Here is a 22467-nt window from a genome sequence, read left to right as displayed (position 1 = left end):
GTGCCAGTGTGGATTTTCGACTTGCACTTAGCACACACGCCAGCACTAATGCTAAAAGACGCCAAAATCCGGGTTTTAATTAGTACATGCACTTATTACAGTAGAAGACTGGCTGGTTCTCTCCCTCATAAACAGTGACTTCTCTCCGGTATTTTCTTGGAAACATCGGAATAATGGACATCATCGCCTCTTCGTCCACACCTTTCCTGAAACACTTCTGGCGGATTGTAGCTGACTGAGAAATGTAAAACCAGCAGAAAACAGTCATTCACGCTGAAAATTTTTATCTCACATTTCATTTAACGAAAAGGGCATTCATATGATAAAATATAATTGGTTTTTGGGGGAAAGGAAATGGCGCAGTATCTGTCTCATATATCGTTGGACACCTGAACTGTGCTGTAAGGGAAGGGATAAAGGAGGGAGTGAAAGAAGAAGAATAATAGGTGCCGTAGTGGAGGGCTCCGGAATAATTTCGACCACCTGGGGATCTTTAACGTGCACTGACATCGCACAGCACATGGGCGCCTTAGCGTTTTTCCTCCATAAAAACTCATCCGCCGCGGTCGGGTTCGAACCCGGGAATTCCGGATCAGTAGTCGAGCGCCCTAACCACTGAGCCACCGCGGCGGGGCATATGATAAAATGCAAAATTCCAGGCTCACACTCAAGCATGAATGCAGTGCGTCACATACACCTAAAGCCATTATTTGCAGCAGCCCGATTCACGGATGAAAACGCGAATGACCTCGACGAGGCTGGGGTTCGTGCTGGCTTCTGGTGTGGCTAGCCTTTTATTACACTGCTGGCCATTGTTGTGCCGTAGCGAAAAAAAAAGGTCTCCACTCGAGGTGCAGACTTTTTATAGGTGTCTTGTAGGTGTTCTAGCACAGCTCTCATAAACGGCTAGAAACGTTTGAAAATAAGAAGCACTTTTAGTCGAGGTCATCTCCATTTGGTGTCAGTAATTTTTGGTTTGAAAATATCTGAAAAACCAGGAAGCCACATTCTGTAAGACCCAGCTTGCCCGCGGGATGATAAAAACATTCATGCAGCCATGTAACACCCCTGACCTTTTCAGAGAATGCGACCAAAACCCATCTATCTGCATCGAAGTCACCATACTTCTCAACGTCCAATGCCTTCCTGGTGGGAGCGCAATGTCATCCACGCATTAAAAAGCAGTATGGATTTAATTATAAGGACTACCTTCCGAGGTTTCGCACCAGCTGTAGTTTTGAGCGAAAATCTCATTAATCACACAAAAAAAAGTCGTTCTCAGCTCCCACCTTCGTACTTGTCGTGAGCCATGAGAAGTATGGGGACCAGGCAGTGCACATTCCCGTTAATGCGCAGTTCTGGTGACTGGGTTCACGTTGGCCTGATAGTGTTGCTATCACGGGCTGGATGCTAATTATGCATGTATTGGGCCCTTCTACTCAGCAGTCTCGGAAAGGAACAGCAGTTTATAATTCGTAGCGAGGTGCTGGAAGTGGTAAGGGAGTACGCCTACTTAGGGCAGGTGATCACTGCAGACCCGAATCACTGGAAAAAATTAACTAGAACAATGAGAATGGGGTGGAGCGCATTTGGCCGGTTATCTCGGGTCATGAATGGCAGTTTATCAGTATCCTTTAAGAGAAAAGTATACTGCAGCTGTATCTTACCGGTGCTCATCTATGGGGCAGAAACTTGTAGGCTGACGAAAAGGGTTCAGCTTAAGGGCAGTGCAGCGAGCTGTGGAAAGGAAAATGATAGATGTAATGTTAAGAGACAGGAAGAGTGCAGAGTGGGTGAGGGAACAAACATGGGTTAATGACATCCTAGTCCAAATCAAGAGGAAGAAATGGGCTTGGGCAGGGCATGTAATGCGAAGCAAGATAACCGCTGGTCCTTGAGTGTAAGGATTCCAAGATAAGGCAAGCGTAGCAGGGGGTGGCAAAAGTTAGGTGCGTGGATGAGATTAAGAAGTTTGAAGGGGTAGGGTGGCTGCAGCTGGCACAGGAAAGGGTTAATTGGAGAGACATGGGAGAGGACTTTGCCCTCCAAGAGGCATTGTCAGGCTGATGATGATGAGACGACTCGTCCGTCATCTGTGGCAGCAAGTGTTCGATCGCTGATAACCTCTAACACACGTGACGGGACTCACGGAGGAGACAGACCATGAATCTATTACACAGCTGATTGATTCAGCAGAAGCGAATCGGACTGCATTCTTTTTATCGTTGCACTTTAGGACGTGATAAGTGTGCGCGTCATGGAAATATGTCATTAACGCTCGATCGTTGAGGCTTCCATTCTGCACACAGTCCGGCGTCGTCGGTGTCGTAGGCGGTGTGAGGGAAAAAGCAGGTGGCCACCTGCCACCCAAGTCACGTGACCTTGTGACGTCGCCGTCAACCTGCCTTCCTTGGAAGGTGGCAACCTGCCCATAGAATTGTGAGGTAACTGCCCACCGTGACAGGTGGCAGTTAATGACTGGCCGCGAGAGGTTTGTCGGAAAGAGCAACCCGGATCTCAAAAGGCCCAGCGGTGGCCGTGTTTGGCCGTGTTTGGAACAGCCACCTGCCGAGGCGGTTGCGTATCGCTTAGCCGCTGCACCACTGCACAAGGAGTGTTATAAGGACTCCTCGTGATCTATGAATCTAGAGAATGAGAAATTCCGCATATATGGGCATGTAGCAGAACCTCGGCGACAGAGAAGTACTTGCGCGGGAAGGATCTGTAATGCTGTTGCATTATATTATGGGCAGATCAAGCCTTATGTGATGGTGAAATACAGAAGGGTCCGTGTCTGCGAAGTGAAACGCAAAGAAGACCCCAGGCCTCTGAGGGGTCCATTAACGTTATCGCGTCATATCCTTAAGGCGGAGCTTAAGTGACCCAAGTTTTCGCACATTTTGAAAGCAACAAGAAACTGAGTGAAAGGCTGAATGAGGGCGACATCCTTTTACCCTTTGTCCTGTCGATGTCGTCTAACATATGGTTATGAGCGGGAGAGGACAGGACGGAGAACCGAGTCCTTGTTTTTGCCTACCTCGTGGTACATCTATCGCTCATTGTGGGTGACTGGGCAGCAATAGAACGGTATAGATGCAGTAATTTCAGTCGTTTTTGCCTCGGTAGCAAATAAGCGTGGCCACTGGGTTGTTGGTCAAGGTTTGCCGTATTAGACAGTGCACAGCAAGCTGATAAGCGGAAATATCAAGAACGATGATTGGGCTAAGGGACCGGCGTTGACTAGAGTGAAAATAGTGAAATAATTTAGATTCAAACAGCAAAAACGGCGAAAATACGCTACTGAGGAGCAGTGACACATTCTTCTACTTTCTCTTCCACAGTCAGGCCAAAGGGTATTCGTCCAGGACTTAAGATTGACCAGAAGGCGGGAGACAAGAACTTGTCTACAAGACAGTCGTAGACGATATCGAGACTACATCGAGGTAGCTGAAAAATGGTGTTTGGGATGAACTTCTCGGACTCAAATGCCCTTTTTCACCGTAGCTCAGGATCTAGGATGGTTTTCGTCTTTCTCTGCAAGGCTGCTCTGCCTGCGCGGGCGCTCGTTCGCTCGTGAGCAGTGGAGCTCGCCTCGCGTCACGGGCCAGCGGACCGGGAGCAGTCGCTCGGCCGTTCGAAACCATCCGTCGGGGCCTACGCCCAGGAGCCTTGCCCGGTAAGCCCTCGTCCGCCCTTCTGTTCCTCTCGATCCTTCGGGGCCCGCTACGCAGTGCCAGAGGCACGACCGCGACCCGCAGGCGCGCTCCGCCTTTTCGGTCCGGCCAGTTTTTTTTCGTCTGTGCTTAAGGAGTAAGACTCCGCCTCGGGTTCGGCAGATCGTAGCGCGACCTCGCAGTTGAACTAGCCAATCCCGGAACCCATTTAGCTAGGCAGGCATCTCGTTGCTGTCCGGCCACAACGCACTACCTAAGCCCTTAAGGCAACTGTGTTTGCCTTTGACATCAGTGGTCCTACAGCGCGCTACCCAAGGGAAGATAGTTCAGGTGCCATCCTTATGCAAGGCCAAACGCGCGATACACGTGAGGTCCCTAAATCGTGAGGGCTTATCGCTGCGCCAACGTCAGCGCTAAGAGCAGGATGGCAGAAGGTGCGGTCGCCACGTCGCTGCGTCGTCAGCAGCCTCACTTTGCGCTGTCGCCTCTAGCAACGCACCTATCCCACCTGTTAATTACCCGTGCTCCGCGATAATTTTTCAGTCTTAATTCAAGGCCACTTTCGTTAAGCCTCAGAACGAGCTCTGCGAAGGTCTTAGGACAGACCACCTAAAGTTTAGTAAATAATCTTTCCCTCTCCTCTTCAGCTCTTCCGCGTGGAAGTACTTGCTGTGCTCGCCTCTGTAATAGGACCTGAAAAGTGCAACAGATGATTACTCGGTCATCAGTACGTCGGGAGGAGTTAAACAGCCGACCGCTGGCATCCGCATGGCCTCTGGTGTAGACAGTTCACACCAAATAAGCGACTGCGTCTTTACGTCTGAAGAGTTCAAGCACTGTTTTCCTTTAGGGTGCAGAGAGCCCGCAACACGACCTATACTCAGCTTGAGCTGAAATCTTAGCGTTGGGTGCTAGACACCCCCGCAGCGGTGGCTCAGTGGTTAGGGCGCTCGACTACTGATCCGGAGTTTCCGGGTTCGAACCCGACCGCGGCGGCTGCGTTTTTATGGAGGAAAAACGCTAAGGCGCCCGTGTGCTGTGCGATGTCAGTGCACGTTAAAGATCCCCAGGTGGTCGAAATTATTCCGGAGCCCTCCACTACGGCGCCTCCTTCCTTTCCTCTTTCACTCCCTCCCTTATCCCTTCCCTTACGGCGTGGTTCAGGTGTCCAATGATATATGAGACAGATACTGCGCCATTTCCTTTCCCCCAAAAAAACCAATTATTTATTATATTTGCTAGACACCAAAACGTGTTCATGTTCGCTCCACCGCCGGTATAGCCAACCTGTGCTTCTAGTACGGGAGAAGTTCAAGCTTCTCACACTGGGGTTATGTGCCACTAGAAGACGAAAAGGATTATGATTGGTTCCGCACGTGGTCACGACCTGCGAGCACGTGCAGAACCGTCCATCCTCTTCGCCTTCTTGGCGCTAAGCGCGAGCAGCGTGGCGCGTGCCGTGGCCGACGCGTCACCGCACGAGCCCCCCGTGGCAGCGTGAGCTCGCGCATTCGTTCGCTGCCTCGCCCAGTCCGAACACAGCCGTTGGAGCGGTCGGTCGCGTTCGGGATGCCCCCGGCTCTGTAGCTTGGGCCCAGCTGCCTTCGGGAAGCTGGCTGCTTAGGCTTCCTGGGGTTTCGTCCATCCGGGTAAGCCTGCTTGGGGGCCTGCGCCGCCCACCTTCCTCCTATCCGTTCTTATGCTAGGCTTTTCGAGCCTGCCTCGAATTTTAGCCTTGAGCGCCGACCCTCCTACTTCCTCTCTCGGTCTAGGTTAGGCCTAACGTGTTCGAACGCCCCCGCCTCTGCTCTTGGCCCTGACTCCTCCGCGGCTAGGCTTTTCGGCTCACTTGCCCGCTAGACATTTCCTTTCGAGGCCCACAGCTACTTTTTTGGTTTCAAGGAACGCTAGCGGTTTTTAACTTTTTATTCGACTTTTGTGCGCCGCCCTCTTCGTGTACACCGCACCGCATCCGCCGAGCAGTCGCCGCTGATGCGCTCCCTCTCATCGCCGCAGCTCTTATTCTTCGGCTATAGGCACTTTTTCTCCGAAACCATCCAGCATTGCTTGGGTATTATCTTGATTTTTATTTAGCGGTTTTATTTGTTTCGATACCACTGCCTGGCTCTTCCGCCATTTTTGGGCGCGGCCCACTTGTTTTCACAATTTTGCACCACCGTTCTTATTGCAGCCGCCGCTGAGGAGGCGGTCTCTTTCATCGCCGCGGCCACCCTTCACAAGCCGTCACCATGCCCGAGGAGGAAGATGATGACGCCAAGAAAGGAAAGGGAGGAGGAAAAAAAGGAGGATCCAAGGGCAAAGGCGGCAAAGGAGGCAAGAAGGGCGGTTCCAAGGACAAGAAAGGCGGAAAGAAAGGCGGCTCCAAGGACAAAAAGGGCAAAGGCGGGAAGTCTCCCAAAGGCAAAGGCAAGGGCAAGTCCCCCAAGAAAGAGTCCGAGGGAGATGCTTCCGCCACCGAGGAGGGAGGATCCGGAGGCGGCTCCGAGGCGGCGTCGTCGCCAAAGGCGTCTCCGGCTGCAGCCGCACCCGCTGCTGCCGCACCTGCTGCAGCGCCTGCCGCAGGGGCACCCGCCGCAGGCGCCGCACCGGCCGCGGGCGCTGCACCCGCTGCTGGAGCTGCTCCGGCCGCTGGCGCTGCTCCTGGTGCCCCCGGAGCTGGCGCGGTGCAGCCCACGAGGATGGGCGGTTACTACAGCGAGGCCCAGTCCATGTACGACGACGGGTACGACGACGACTTCTACGTGGACATAACCTGCTACCCGCCGCGGAGCCGAGGCAGCGCTGCTGGTGGCCCGCCGCCGCCGCCCGGGGGCTTCGGCTACGACGACCCCTACGGCTACGGGCGCGGCCGCTCGCCCATGGACATGTACTACGACCGGCCCCCGCCTAGGCCCATGCAGATGCCCATGGGCATGGGTATGGGCATGTGGGGCGGCGGCGGAGGCGGCGGGCTGCCGCCCATGCAGACCCGGGACGTATCCCAGCAGATGGGCCCGCAGAGCACCACGCTGCCGCCCGGCTCTCCACCTATGGCCTTCAAGACCCCCTCGACGACTGTCGTGGTCAACATGAGCGGCGAGCGGATCAACCGTGGCGGCTCCCGGCCCATGTCGCCCATGCCCGGAGGCGGCGGCGGCGGCATGATGGGCATGGGAGGAATGGGTGGAATGGGCGGCATGGGAGGAATGGGCGGCATGGGAGGAATGGGTGGAATGGGCATGGGAGGAATGGGAATGGGCGGAATGGGCATGGGTGGCATGCCTGGCCCCCCCGCTGTTCCCGGCAACAAGTCTCCCATCGTCATGTCCCAGCCGCTGACGGGCACTGGACTGACGCCCCAGATGCAGCAGCTCCTGCTCCGGGGCATGCCTGGCTACACGGCCACTGTAGTTCTCATCCTGGTGCCGAACCCGTGAAGAAACCCCCAAGGAAGCCCAAGCAATTCCCGGCAAATAAACCAGCTCCAAATTCTCCGCTCAACCATGCCAGGCTCTTTTGTCTCTTTCGCGGCTGGCGCGCCTGCAAGACATTCTTGCCGCGATACTTGCAGAGTAGCTTTAGCTAAGCTTTGAAAGCCGTGGTTTGGTTGAAGGCATAGAGCGTGGTCGGTGGAAATAGGAGCGAGATAATGCTGAACAGCGAAGTTAGCTCTCGCGTAACGTCAGTGCCTTGTACGGATGCAGTGCAGATCTGAGAGTGGAAAGAGGCCTGAAGCCTGGTAGAAGAGGATATAAAAGAAAAAGATTAATGTCACTTAGACGTTAAATTTGCAAAAATACTTTTCAGTTCGATCCAATCCAGGTGGGCCTGGAACGAGAAATGAGGACGAAGCAAAAGAGTCGATCCGGACGATCGCACTTTTTTGCCGTCGCTACTCATCGATTAGGAGGCGACTATTAGAAGTTCCAATACAGAATCTCAGTTTGCACCTGTCTTCTGCGGTTGTTCTGTCTCTTGGCGCTTCTATGCTTGGCCATACCAATGGGAATGTTTGCTCTGCCGTTCAAAATTATCACCTAGAATCAAAACGTCTACCATCATGAGCTTTCGTCCTGCCCATCCCATTATCAGCTTCTGTATTTCGGTTTTTACAACCACTTATAGTAATCCCTACCCCTTCTTTGCCTAAATTATAGTTTGTATGACCCCCCTAACCTCCTGCAACCACCTCGGCTACGGAAACTGTGCGATCCAAATTTTGGTAGGTCATCCCATGCTTGCCACATGCAAGTGGTCATTTAAATAGTCACCGCCTGGTTATGGCCAATCCCCCTTGTGGGTATGTGCCATTGTGTGAGGTCAACAACAACAACAGCTTGGCGCGCCTCGGAGTAATATTGAAAGAAGGCGACGATGCGAACAGAGAGGACGAACAAGAAGGGCGAGAACACAGCCAGTGCCTCCCGTTGTCACTGATACAATACCATAAATAAAAACGGCTTTATCACCATTACTCATGCGACGAAACATGCAATATAAAACGGCTTTGCATGCGTAAACGTGCCCTGCTAACACCTTGCCTGCAGGAAAGCGGGCCTATTGCGGAGAAGAGTGAGCGAATGAGGTGAAAGGAGAAGAAGGTTCGCTTTGGACGATCGCCCGGTGCACCGGAGTTATATGACGAGGTGGCGACAATGCGGCAATTGATGGTCGAAGAGACGACTGCAATAAGTATAAGTCATCTGTGTGTTCGGAATATTTCTGCTGGGTACACGTTAATTTCATCCTGCCGTTTAGCATGCATGCGCTCCTCCTCCTGAAGGTCCTGCCAATGCTAAGCACGATGAACATCACATGACATAGTGGCAGCCAGGATTTTGTGCTTACGTGCAATTGCAATGCGATATAAATGGGAGGAAAAGGTATAGGTCAATCTACATTAGGAATTCAAGCATGGCTCGATGGCGAGGGCCATGTACCTAAATGAATGGCCAGGTCTGGTAGACTACCTGGTTGGTAGCCCAGGTTGTGCAAGCGGTGTATGCCCGGCGAATTAAGTTCCCGGCAATTTTCCAGGAGGTGTTCAGGGTCACCGCCCTAACAGGATCGCTGAGAAGGGGCAGGTCTAAGGGCGGGAACTGCGATCGGGATGTCCAGGAGGCGCTGGTGCAGTCTACCTTGGTTCTCCGTTGGCACGACTTGTTGACGGCAGGCACAAGTCACTGGGAAGTAGCTGCTGGAGCCTTGATTTACTATTCATCTAAAGAGCATCGTCACTTTAACGATGTAGGCGCCGCGTTCCAGTCTTTTATTGTCTACTGCAGCGATGAGAAGCGAGCGCAGATGTACCACTACTCGGCAACAGTTCCACTTTTTACTGCCTTTGGTTATTGGACACCGTGATGTGATCTAGTGTTGTGCTTTTGTACAATGGATCCAATTCTTTTGTTATTGTTCCCTCAGTAACATGGTGGACATACCCACGACGGGGGATAGGCCAAGGTTTGAGTGAGGATAGCCAAAAGAAGTGGGTAAACAGGTGTCAAGCTAATGATTGCGCCTTGAGTGATATGGATCAGAGTTTGGTTAGGAATCTCAAAGAAAACGGTTGAAATGATTGCAAGGTAAAGGGGGTAATTAAGCGTATATAAAAGAGAAAAACTGAAACAAAAATGTCACCGAGTTATTTGGGAACATTAAAAACGGCTGTGGTTTAGATGTTGTTAGCTCTGGTTAAACCTGGAGTGACGCGATAGCTACATCTGGCCAAGTGGAGCTCGCTCAGTGGAATTGCAAATTCACTCTTTCGCCACTCCGTTTCGTTGGGCGTTCCTCTTTCATCTTCGTCCCACTTGACACGGCGCATGCGCACACCTGTTGCAGCTGTTGCGCGCCGCGCCGCTGGCAGCAGCAGCTGCTCCGTACAACGTGACCAATCCACGTTACCAACAGTTGCACCACGTGACCAACGGCGCTGCCACGGAGTCTAAGTGGTGCCACGCTGAAGTGTCGCAGAGGTGTCGTAGTGTGGCTATCGCAACAAAACAAGAACACAGAAAACCGCGACACAATCTGGAACAATTCTGAGTACTGTTATTAAGGGAATCTGCCGGTTGCAGCAGCGAAGTCGTTTTGTTTTCGTTGGCTACGGTACGGGCGAAGCCTCGAGGAAGAGAGAGGGGGCTCAGTGGTCGAGTGGTACGATGAACCACTTTTATTTCACGAGCACGCAGCATTTATCCTGACAGGTCACGTGATACTTAGCAGCCACTTTCCAAGTACACATCTATAAGCACAAAACAATCCACTAGACTAAAACTAGAACCAAAACTACATATACACGTCTCTAGGTTAAAAATAGATGGCACATACCCTCAGTAGGGGATCGGTCAAGAACAGGGAAGCATAGATTGGTATCCACCTGTATATCTAAGCGGTCAATAAATAAATAAATAAATTAATAAATAAATCACCAAAAAACAGGCGAATAAAGTCAGATTGAAGGCATGCAACACACGTGGATCCCAAGTCGAGTAGAGCATGGACTCTATCTCTTGTTGTGTTGGGCCCTTATAGAATGGCGCTTGCCCACTTGAGGGATGGGCCACACAGGGAAGCATCAAATACAGGTAATATAGTGTGTGATTTTGTCAAAAAAGAAAAGGGAATTAAGTAATGGGAAGAAAAGGAAGGGGATGAGTTAGACCTGTGCATCCCGAGGATTTCTTTATCTTTTCGTCTTGCTTTTTCGTAGCCCAACTAACCCAATCTCTTCTCCTTCTTTGGTGCTGAACGCGAATTCATTTATATGAATGCCTGCTAGACGTGCCATCGCCAGGTGCCTTGACCAGCTTCAAGACTACCCTGCACGCATACGCTATCGACGACAACAAAGTGCCGCCAGCCGAGGCGTGCCGCGCGTGCTGCCGGCGCACTCAGATTGGAACAACATTCGCTGCAGGTCGGACGGCGGGCCCTCCTCTCACGGTCCTTCGACCAGTATTCGGCCCAGAGGCACCCGGCAAGCGGGAGACCGACCCGACAGCGCGCAGCGGTAGTCGACGAGCCCCGGGGAGTCCGAGACCGTTGGAGCGCTTTCCGGGCGGCCAAGGTTCCCGCATCGCCAGTGGGAGAAAAACGCCACAAGGAGTCCACCTAAACACACCCCTCAGCCGTCACCATGCAGAACCAGATGGGCCAGCAGAGCGCGCCGAGTACTTCCTCGGCTGCTACCGGAGGGGCGGCGGCTTTCGGCCGCACCCCTTCCACCACAGTCATCCTCAACCTGAGCCGCGAGAAGCTGAACCGTGGCGGAGCTCGGCCCATATTTCCGTCGGCGTGTGCTCTCCCGACGCTCCAGGCAAACTTCCAGCGGATGCAGATGGCCCAAGGGATGGGCGGCGGCATGCAGCAGTCCAGCCTGGGCCAGATGCAGGCACTGATGCAGCAACAGTCAGGTCTCGGACAGCAGCGGTCCATGGCTGGCATGCTCCCGGGAATGCAAGGCATGCAGGGCTCCATGGGCGGCGGCCTCCAGGGAATGCCCGGAATGCAGGGGATGGCCGGAATGCAACAGAGCTCGCCGAGCATCATGGGACAAGCGTCAATTGGCGGAATGCCTCCAGGAAACGTCTCCATCGGCCTCAACATGGGCTTGGGTGGCATGGGTGGCATGGGTGGAATGGGCGGCTTGAGCGGCATGGGAAGCATGGGCAGCATGGGCATGCAGCCACAGCAGCAGCAGATGAGCAACCTGCTGGCGCAGCAACAGCAAGTCGGGATGCTGGGCCAGCAGTCCAACATGCTGAGCGCGTTGCAGAGTCAGCAGGGACGGATGCTCGGTCAGCAGAGCTCTGGACAAATGATGCCCATGGGTTCGGGCATGATGAACCAGCTTACCGGAACAATGTCGTCCAACCCGCAACTGGGGATGCTCAGTGCCAGCCTCATGACCTCGCCGCAGCTTCAGCAGCAGAAGTCACGTGAGTGTGAACAGCTGCTGTCCTCAGCGAAGTGCCAATCCTTCACGCGTTTCTGACGAGCTATATGCTGATGTGATCGACTTGGGACTGGGGCTTCTTTCGCGTTGCTTTGTGCGGGGATACCATTGGTAAGCTTATAACCAACCAGCAGCTTGCATAGACGTGTGGCCCGAGGTGTGTTAAAAGCTGGTCGTCTTTCTGCAGCTCCTGCTGATGAGAACGTACAGAGGATTTGAATAATTTGGGTTTATGCTTTCGGTGCGCGTCTATCGTTTATCTCACCTCTTGACTCGAAACAACCTCTGTTCTATTCGTTTCGGCCGAGCTGGCTCTGGGGCTAGATGCAATAGTGGAGGGCTCCGGAATAATTTAAGCGCCCGTGTCCTGTGCGATGTCAGTGCACGTTAAAGATGCCCGGGTGGTCCAAGCTATTCCCGAGCACTCCACTACGCTACCTCTTACTATCTTTTTCTTTCACTCACACCTTCCTTCCTCCCCTCACGGCGCAATTGAGGTGACCACCGAGAACTGGCAGTTACTACGCTATTTCCGTTCCTCAAAAACAATTTAGGGCGCTTGTCTGCTGGGCCCGAGAACGCGGGTTCGAGCCCGACCGTGGCGGCCAGGTCTCGATGGAACCTAAACGAAAAAATAATTAGCTGCGGTTCAACTACGGCTGAATCTAGTTAGAGAGCGCAAGCTGTAGTGTATCGGGTAAGAGACGCGGCTTGGCCTCTAACGTTGAGTGCGTTCCGCACACTGGATAGGCAACGCGCCTACCCTGGCAGGTGGCGGTTAAATTGATGCTTGATCACGAGAGGTCGGTCACCCAATGAACGCTGCGCTTAGTGGCTTAGCTCGGTTATGCCATGATATACGTAGCGAAAGGTAAGGCATAGCATGGTTAGCCTTGGTTAATCTTGATTGCAAGTCCAGGTTAGTCTGCTTCTCTAGCTATGTTACTGTCGCATTAAAGACGACACAACTGTGGTTGCGGCGCACGCGAGTTCTCCTTTTCAATCCTCCGACATTTTATCAGTCATGCGACGCAGCTGGCGAAGCGAGCGGAGGCGAGCGCAACGACGAGGAGCGCGCTGTGACGTCATACAAAACGGCGGCTGCGGCGAGCCGCGCGGTGTGACGTCATGCCAGACGGCGCGGCGAGCGCGCAAAGCACAGTAACCGTCCACATATCTCGGCGGACACCCGAGCCGCGGCGTAAAGGAAGGGAGGCAGGGTAAGAAGAAAGAAAACTGAAAATTGAAAGTTGCATTTTGAGGGAAACCGCGGCGCTGCGCAGCGGCGGAACACCTTTGGGCCCCTCACCTCTTTCATTTCATTTCTCCATTCTGCCTGCTATCCTTTTTTCCGCTGCCCCAGCTCGGGTGCTTCAGTATTGATGGCAGTTGCCGGGGCTAGCAAAAATCTTTTTCTTCCTTTTTATTATTATTTTATTAAAAACCACTTACTACTACTACACCTGTCGCTCGGTGCTACTTTGGCGCATTCGCAGTTGTGACTAGGGAGCAAGAGAGAGAAATGCGCCGTGTATCGTCACTGCTCCTCTCGCATGCGCAGCACGGCTCTCCAGGAATCACGCGAAACTGCTCTACCTGCGGCCAGTAAAGCTTTCGCTTTAAAAACGTAGACGTTAAAAAGCGTAGACGTTAAAAAAGTAGACGTTAAATATCCTCAGATGGTCTAAATAATTCCGGAATTCTCCACCGCAATACCGATTGTCGCTCCTTCCACCATCCCTTCCCTCACGGGCCGGTACAAGTGTCCACCGAGAAATGAGCTGCGGCTCCTTTCTTGAATTAAATTTGCACTTTCGGAAAGGAAATGGCGCAGTATCTGTCTCGCATATCGGCGAACACTTGAAACGCACCGTAAGGGAAGGGATAAAGGAGGGACTGAGGGAACAAAGAGGTGCCGCAGTGGAGGGCTGCAGAATAATTTCGACCACCTGGGGATCACACGGGCGCCTTTGCGTTTTGCCTCCATCAAAACACAGCCGCCGCGGTCGGTTTCGAACCCGGGTACTCCGGATCAGTAGCCTAGCGTCCTAACCGCTGAGCCACCGCGGCGGGTAAAAACCAATTTTGAAAATTGAAGATTGTTTTTTAGGGGAAAGGAAATGGCGCAGTATCTTCCTCGCATGTCGGCGGACACCTGAATCGCGCCGCAAGGGAAGGGATAAAGGAGGGAGTGAAAGAAGAAAGGAAGAAAGCGGTGCCGTAGTGGAGGGCTCCGGAATAATTTCGACCGTCTGAGAATCTAATGTGCACTGACATCGCACCGCACGTGCACAGGCGCCTTTTGCGTTTCGCCTCCATCGAAACGTGGCCGCCGCGAACCCGGGTACTTCGGATCAGTAGACGAGCGCTTTAACCACAGAGCTACCACGAGGGTTCCACAGATATATGTGAGACAATTACTGCGTCGTTTAAAATCCTAAAGAAACCAATTTTTTGAAATGAAAACGATTTTTTTTTCTCTGCTTCTTGCATGACAACTTAAAAGCAGCTGAGAAAGGCATAGAAATTCGGCTGCCTAAAAAAGTGTTTGGAGTATAAAGAGATCCATTTTGTTGAGTTCATTTCTGTGCACATAACAATTAAATTTATCTTCGCGAATGAGCCTCGTAATTGAGCACAATTTTCTTAATTTCTCAGAATTGTGCGTGTTTCATAGTGCAAGGAACACGCTCTGATGCTCGACGTTCATAAGCTCTGTCATTCTGCGTGCCGGTTCTGGAATGGTCTATCAGAGCTTAAGATTTAGCTTTAGCTCTAATAGAGCGGAGCTTTAATAGAGCAGCCTTAATAGAGCGGAGCTTTAGCTCTAATAGACCATTTAGTACTCTAGCTCGAACGAAAGTTTTACTGCGTGTTGATGGAGCCATGACAGGAGTTGCTGTTAGCAACTTGATCTGCGTCCAGAATGCGGAGGTCGCTGTGCCGTGCTCAGCGCTTCACAGTGGTGTAGCACCGCTGGATCACTAGTCAGACACGATAACGCAGCAGCTTTTCCCCATCAAAGTGTACCTCCTTCTAGCCAATGGCGTCGGCCGATTCTCATGACCCTGCTAGCGTGACAACGCAGGGAGTGGTAGGTAAAAGGGGATAATCCCTTCCCTCTAAGGTGGGGGATAGACACCTTTTTTTCCATTATGCCGCTGCTCTCTGCATTTTATCTTCAGCAGGCTCTTGAGAATCGCTCGACGCCATGGGCTGGGCTGGAAGGGGGTCCTTTGACGGGAAAAATCCGCTACGTTCTTGAGTTGTATCAGAGTATAGACTAAGGTAGTATATAGGCATGTACTAGTATAAGTGGCTGACCATGATGACGGCAGAGTATAGTAATTACCATAATTAGCAGTAAGCATAAAAATGTTCACATGCAATATATTATTAGAAAGAGGAAGTTTATCCTAGTTAAGGAACACTAATTAAACATATTAATTACCGAAATTATTCAGTTATGTTGCTATAGGAGCGGAAAACTAAAAATGCTAAGCACATGACATACCTTTCGCTTCACCTTGGAAAAGAATTTACCGAAATATAAGAATAACTGTGGGTGAACAGACGACGTTATATGCTATATAACGCAATGTAAGTCACGTGACTTAGTATGACGTCAATCGGCGCGGTTAAAGGCGCGTATACCGAGGCTGCTGTCTCCACAGACGGCGGCGACATGAGCGGAAATAAAGATTCAGTGGCCTCGACCAGCTCCGGTGCTGACATTTGTCTTCAACGCACTCAACGTTGGAGCCGCCAGGCCACGTCTAGTTGCCCGATAAAAATGAAAATTGGTTTTTAGGGAAAGGAAACGGCGCAGTATCTGTCTCGCATATCGGCAGACACCTGAACCGCGCCGTAAGAGAAGGGATAAAGGAGGGTGTAAAAGAAGAAAGAGGTGCCGTAGTGGAGGTCTCCGGAATAATTTCGACCACCTGGGGATCTTTAACATGCACTGACATCACACAGCACATGGGCGCCTTTTGCGTTTCGCTTCTATCTAAACGCCACCCCGCGGTCGGGTTTGAACCCGGGAACTCAGGATCAGTAGCCGAGCGACCTAACCACTGAGCCGCCGCGGCTTGTGCACAATGAAAATTTTTGTGGAAAGGAAATGACGCAGTAACTGGCTCAGATATCTCAGTAGACACCCGAGCTGGGCCGTAAGGGAAGGGATAAAGGAGGCAGTGAAAGAGGAAAGGAAGAAAGAGGTGCCGTAGTGGAGGTCCTCTGAATAATTTCGACCACCTGGGGATCTTTAACGTGCACTGACATCGCACAGCACACGGGTGCCTTAGCGTGAGGGTTAGGCTTTGTGTTAATTTTACGAAAGGAAGGCGCAGTTACTTTCCCCGCGGGCTCCTCAACCGCTCTGTGAGAGAAATGAAGAAGGTGGCACTGAAAGAAAGAGGTGCAGTTGTGGAGGGCTCCGGATTAAGGACCACAATGGGGTTCTTCAGCGAAGTTACTTTCCTCGCGGGCTTCTCAACCGCGCTGTGAGGGAAATGGAGGTGGCACTGAAAGAAGAAAGAGGTGTAGTCGTGGAGGGCTCCGGATTAAGGACCACAATGGGTTTCTTCAGCGTGCGCAGAGCACATGGGCGTTTGTCCACATCGATAAATCTAAAACGGAATCCAGCAACCGAAAGACGCAGCAATTGTCTCGCTATTGGTGGACACCTCAACCACATTGTAATAGGGAAGGCGAAGGATGTGAGAGCGATGGAGGTGATTAATTGAAAATTGGTTTTTAGGGAAAGTAAATGGCGCCGTATCTGTCTCACATATCGGCTGACACGCTCCATCGAGTGAGTGAGTGAGTGAGTGAAAACTTTTATTGATACAGTCAAGAGATTCGCGGATTCGAAAGCTCCGTCGTCTTCGTCCATCGAAACGCGGCCGCCGCCGTCGAGTTCGAACTCGGATACTCTGGCTGAAGTGTGTTTTGGTTCCAGTGATGGCTCAATGGTTAGGGAGCTCGGCTACTGTTCCGGAGTTCCCGGATTCGAACCCGACCGTGGCGGCCGCGTTTCGATGGAGGCGAAATGCTAAGGCCCCCGTGTGCTGTGCGAAGTCAGTGCACGTTAATTAATAATAATAATAATAATTGATTTTTGGGGAATGAAAATGGCACAGAATCTGTCCCATATCGTTCGACACCTGAACCGCGCTGTAAGGGAAGAGATGGAGGGAGTGAAAGAAGAAAAGAGCAAATAGGTGCCGTAGTGGATGGCCCCAGGTGGTCGACGTTAAATATCCCAGGTGGTCGAAATTATTCCGGAGCCCTCCACTATGGCACCTCTTCTTTTCTTCTTTCACTCCCTCCTTTATCGCTTCCCTTACGGCGCGGTTCAGTTGTCCGCCGATATGTGAGATATACTGTGCCATTTCCTTTCCCCCAAAGCCAATTTTCATTTCTCTAGGTTTATACAGGGTGTTTCACGTAAGACCTTACGCAATTAAAAATAGGCCTTTTGAGTTAGAAGTGCCAACTTTTCGGCATAGCATTGTCAGCGGAGTAGTACATCATAATTCAGCTAAGACATGCTAACTAGCAGGCTGGTTAACCATTAAACGACGCTTAAGCATCAGCCTAGCTACGTCCTCCGCAGGAAAAATTTTTCTTGAAATTAATCCTGTCCTTTATCATCCGCGGCCACCTTACATTCGTAAACTAACCACTCATCTAATAATAATAATAATTGGTTTTGGGGGGAAAGGAAATGGTGCAGTATCTGTCTCATATATCGTTGGACACCTGAACCGCGCCGTAAGGGAAGGGCAAAGGAGGGAGTGAAAGAAGAAAGGAAGAGAGAGGTGCCGTAGTGGAGGGCTCCGGAATAATTTCGACCACCTGGGGATCTTTAACGTGCACTGACATCGCACAGCACACGGGCGCCTTAGCGTTTTTCCTCCATAAAAACGCAGCCGCCACGGTCGCGTTCGAACCCGGGAACTCCGGATCAGTAGTCGAGCGCCCTAACCACTGAGCCACCGCGGCGGGTACCACCACCCATCTGCCTGGCTAACTTTCGGCCATACCCTGCTACGCTTGCCTTCTCTGGAATATACACCTTTACCTTTAACGACAACCAGTTATGTTGATTTCGCGTTACATGCCCTGCCTATGCCTATTTTTTCTTGATTTTGGCTTAACTGACTTTTGTTGCATGGCTCATGCCACTATTTTCCTGCATATTAATGTTGCATTTATCAATTACCTTTCAATCATCACCATCATCATCAGGCTCCATTCATTGTCCTGAATTTAAGCCCAGCTAACTTCTTTAGCCTCTGCGTTTCTGCCCCATAGTTTAGCACCGATATGATACAGCTGCTACATGCTTTACAAGAATTGAGGACTACCTGTCAAATGCACTAGAACCCACGTTTATTCTGCTAGTTTAATATTACTCTCGTGGTCTTTGTCTGCGGACACTACCTGCCCTAAGTAGGTGCATTTCCTTCCCTGGTGAAAATGTTTCCCTGCCGAGCCAGTTTATGGAGCAATGGCCAGGTTCCAACTGGAACCAAGGATTTTCGCCACGGTTAGCACTAACAATGCTTCGCTGCCTATCGTAAACTACTGCTCCGTCCGAAATTTTGCATCATTACTCTACATTTCTACACCTTGATTTTGTACCCGCCGCGGTGGCTCAGTGGTTAGGGCGCTCGACTACTGATCCGGAGTTCCCGGGTTCGAACCCGACCGCGGCGGCTGCGTTTTTATGGAGGAAAAACGCTAAGGCGCCCGTGTGCTGTACGATGTCAGTGCACGTTAAAGATCCCCAGGTGGTCGAAATTATTCCGGAGCCCTCCACTACGGCACCTATTTCTTCCTTTCTTCTATCAGTCCCTCCTTTATCCCTTTCCTTACGGCGCGGTTCAGGTGTCCAACGATATATGAGACAGATACTGCGCCATTTCCTTTCCCCCAAAACCAATTATTATTATTATTATTATTTTGGACCCACTGTTCTGCTTTTCCTCTCTAGGTTCTCGGTCATGCTTTGCAATTAAGCCTCTTGTTTGCGCAGTGCCAATTTTTTTCTATGGACAAGAGGTGGTGGATGAGTATTGCCATGATATGTGGGCTTGCGCATTGTTAGGGATATTTAGAAGCAGTCTGCTTCTGGGAAGATGTTGGGTGCGTATTGGACAGGTATCAGGATGCTGTTGTACGTTACTCTTACGGCGATCGCTCTATGAAGAAATACCAGCGCCGACCGACGGAGGTAGACGACGTACAGATCAAGAACGCTGGGCACGTCCATTGCTCGAGGTGTCCAGCTCGCCTATAGTCCTTGCCGGCAGCGCTATGTCGAATCAGCCCATAGTGCAAACAGCCCCTAGGCTAGTCGATTGCTTTAAACACGATGAGACAGCACGATCACTAAGAAAGGACTGAATACTAGCCGGATATCACGAACCCTCACGTCAATAACTGACGGAACTGTTGATATCGGTTCGATGTTTTAGGGGAATACCCCTAAAGGGGAAAGGTGGAGTCAATGCAATAAATCACACTTTGGGGGATTGCCCTAAAACATTTGATAAAATGCCGTTCCGAGTTCAAGTTATTGGTAAGTTCGCCCTCGCCTTACGATCTACTAGCCCTTCCTGGTTATCTAAGTTGGTAAAGCGACTGTTCAGTACAGGTGGTGGTCCCGGGTTCGAACCTTCGACCAAGACAAAATTTTCTTAGACTACGAAGTTTCTGTGAAATCTCTACAGCTTTCCTGCATAGCCGTATTGCTCCGCTGGGGTGGATGCTAACGAGTAATAACTGCCTTAACTGTTTTGTACAGCGTTCTTTTTCCCCAGCTTGTCTTTAGTGCGTTATCAGTGGGCAGCCCCCTAACCCGCCTCGCTCTACCATTGCATTTGGGAATGTCCAAACCTAATTTTAGTCACACGTACTCACTACCTTACTTTACCGTCCTGAGACTCTACCCTTATGGCCGTACGGGCCAGCGAACAGTTTAAGGGCAGAAGTTCTCGCGAGCTAGTTCATGTAAGGGTCGTTACAGCGCGAAAGCGACGGCGCGAACACAGCGCTGTGTATTTCTGGTTCTTCTGTTATAGTTGTACTTCTAGCGCCATGACTACCATTGTCACGAACAGTTCAAGCTGATCGACCGTGCCAGGCTGGAGTGGAAGGCCGGAAAGCTATTGTATTATGAAGCCCTCCCAAGCAGATTTCCAATTTTATCTTGAAATTATGTTGTCTTTCTTATCGCCGGCACTGTGTCACCGTGTACCAAGCAGCCAAATAGCCGAGCTGCCTGCACTATGCGGTGTTTTTGTCTGTCCTCATTCATCTGTCTTTTCGTTGTTTAAACCCGAGGCACACCGCTCCTTTACCGCAGAGAGCGCCTTTAGCGGAATGATGGCCGCAAGCCGCTCCTCCAAGCCGATGCTGCAGGCCATGGAGACGTTGCAGGGCGGTTCCCCGGGAGTGCAGGGTATCTCCGGGTCTCCAGCACTCACCGGCACGCCTGCGCCCATCGTCATGTCACAGCCGATCACCAGCGCCGGGTTGGCACCTCAGATGCAGCATTTGCTGCTCAAGGGCATGCCCGGATACAACTCCACGCTGGTCCTCATCCTGGTGCCCCAAGATTGAGGGGCCCGCCGTCCGCCGAGCGCCCAAGGCGGTCTTTTGGAGCCGCCGAACCAAGAATTAAATTAAATACCGCTGACATTTTGCGTAGTCAGTTCCAGGAGTGTTTTAACCTCAGGCGATGAGCCCGCTGTCGGCACTGACAACAGCTGCACCGCAGGTTCTACTGCAAGCCTAAAGTTGTTCGTTATGACAACAAAGTGGTCCGATGCAAGTAATTTGGTTAGTACTTCAATTGACACCTTATTTGCATTCGATTTATCACACCGGAGATTTGGTGCTGAACTTGCGCGATCTATCAACCCAAAACGAGTGGGAAAAACTGGCGGAGATGATGCTTAGACTTACAGTAGATCGTAGTTATGACCACGGAATGGACTGCGGCGAGTTCACTATCCAAATACCTGTTACGTGTCGAAAACTGTGGTCGAAAACTGTACCGCCGGACAGAACTAAACACTCCAGGATAGAATTTCATTCTGTGGAGCCTCCTCTCCCACTTGAGCTCTCATTGAAGCTCGTGCGTTTTATTGTGGCCATATGCTTCCTCGTCTGCAACTTATCCAAGGCCACCTGGGAAACATGAGCAGATGTCCTCTTACCTAGTTGGCCACGTAGACAGTGCAATAATAATTGGTTTTGGGGGAAAGGAAATGGCGCAGTATCTGTCTCATATATCTTTGGACACCTGAACCGCGCCGTAAGGGAAGGGATAAAGGAGGGAGTGAAAGAAAGGAATAGGTGCCGTAGTGGAGGGCTCCGGAACAATTTCGACCACCTGGGGATCTTTAACGTGCACTGACATCGCACAGCACACGGGCGCCTTAGCGTTTTTCCTCCATAAAAACGCAGCCGCCGCGGTCGGGTTCGAACCCGGGAACTCCGGATCAGTAGCCGAGCGCCCTAACCACTGAGCCACCGCGGCGGGGCATGCTGTGTAGAGCCGGCGTCACATTCGTGTGGAGAGAGTGAATAGTGCACAGTAAGTTAACCTAGGTTTTCAAAATACGTGCTGGAGCCCACACTGCTTCAGAGTGTGCGTCTGTAGTGTCGCGCAAGCGCTGCTCATAGGTGTCTCTTTCGTCGCTTTACTTAGCTACAAAGAGACATTGCCGTCTTTTCACCATCATCATCACGCGCTGACCAGGTTCGACCTTGCGACGGCTGATCTAGCGCATAAGCGGCGAGTCGCGAGCAAATACGGCATTGAACGAAGGGTTCCACTCTACCCGCAAGACTCCGGCATGCTTCAAAGAAGGTTTATAGCCTTCTGCGCTTATTGTAAAGTCCGTGGTCATCATGGGCTTACTGTTGCTTTGATCTATCAAAAAGATTAACGGAAAGAATAATGCCTTTTCGATTGAATCTGTTTATTCATCCTTGGCATCAGCCAGTAGGCAGGCAGTATAAGCGTTATGAAGGACCATGCGTCCAAATTCATGTTTAAGTGGTTCTTGTCTTGGTTGTATTGTGATGCTTGTGTTGTGTGACAAATTGGCTGCTCTTGCTAGAGTCAGCTACCTATATCCAAAGGCATAGAGAGATTTTTTTGGTAGATTTTGTGAACTAATATTTTTGATATTCGTCAATCCCATAAAATAAGGAGGTGAGCATTTCCCTGAAAAGTTTACGGCGGGACGTAAAAACCAGGAGGGCTTGGAACCAGCAGTGTTGACATTTAACTCACTCCTGCATTCCAGTGAAGGCGTCGTTGCCCATCCTACACGCTTGCACAAGGCCGCCACGAAAAGCATGGTATAGCGATCGATCGGGTCGTCTAGACAGGGCGACGTGGTGGTCAGACTACCTGCGTGGCGTTCTTGTTTTCGCATACTGTGCGTCATGGCGGCTTGATGAAATGGTCCCGTGGTAAACAGGGCGCTTATTGAAAGTGCGCGCGTCCTTCGGGAGAGGTTTAGGTAGTTTATCGACAAAACTATAAGAGACACACTTCGCGGTTTACACTTCACTGGATTCGCCGCAGCGCATCGTTGGTAGCCGACCTGTCGTCGATAAGGGTAATTAATGGTTCCCGTTTTGCTCACTGTCGCCATTCTGGGACTTCAGTGATAATCTGTACAGCGAAATATATGCAAAGGTTTGATGAATGGTTCTAATATGATGTGCACTGCTGTATGGCATAGTGCGGCTGAACAGCTCGGAGCCGGGGAACAGGACTGTACTGGTTCATTCATTCATCAA

The 22467-nt window shown here is 51.2% G+C and overlaps 2 protein-coding genes across 3 annotated transcripts; both read left to right on the top strand.

Annotated features, from left to right (window-relative positions):
• Window positions 1-659: 659 nt before the first annotated feature.
• Window positions 660-7175, top strand: LOC144111072 (uncharacterized). Of its 2 annotated transcripts, none has more exons than XM_077644207.1 (2): window positions 660-3676; window positions 5866-7175. In XM_077644207.1, exon 2 carries the CDS (start codon window positions 5924-5926, stop codon window positions 7109-7111), a length of 1188 nt encoding a protein of 395 aa, XP_077500333.1. In that variant the 5' UTR covers window positions 660-3676; window positions 5866-5923; the 3' UTR covers window positions 7112-7175. The 2 variants fall into 2 exon arrangements, with proteins under 2 accessions (XP_077500333.1, XP_077500332.1); XM_077644206.1 differs by lacking the exon at window positions 660-3676 and adding an exon at window positions 5180-5323.
• A 3360-nt stretch (window positions 7176-10535) lies between these two features.
• Window positions 10536-20342, top strand: LOC144110034 (uncharacterized). The gene is made up of 2 exons (XM_077642842.1): window positions 10536-11617; window positions 20012-20342. The coding sequence occupies exons 1-2, from the start codon at window positions 10816-10818 to the stop codon at window positions 20266-20268; spliced, it is 1059 nt and encodes a 352-aa protein (XP_077498968.1). The 5' UTR covers window positions 10536-10815; the 3' UTR covers window positions 20269-20342.
• Window positions 20343-22467: the final 2125 nt, after the last annotated feature.

The sequence above is a fragment of the Amblyomma americanum genome, chromosome 11, assembly GCF_052857255.1.
Source record: "Amblyomma americanum isolate KBUSLIRL-KWMA chromosome 11, ASM5285725v1, whole genome shotgun sequence".
Lineage (NCBI taxonomy): Eukaryota > Metazoa > Arthropoda > Arachnida > Ixodida > Ixodidae > Amblyomma > Amblyomma americanum.
The sequence above is the reverse complement of the archived record's forward strand: the minus strand, read 5'-3'. Positions and strand labels throughout refer to the sequence as shown.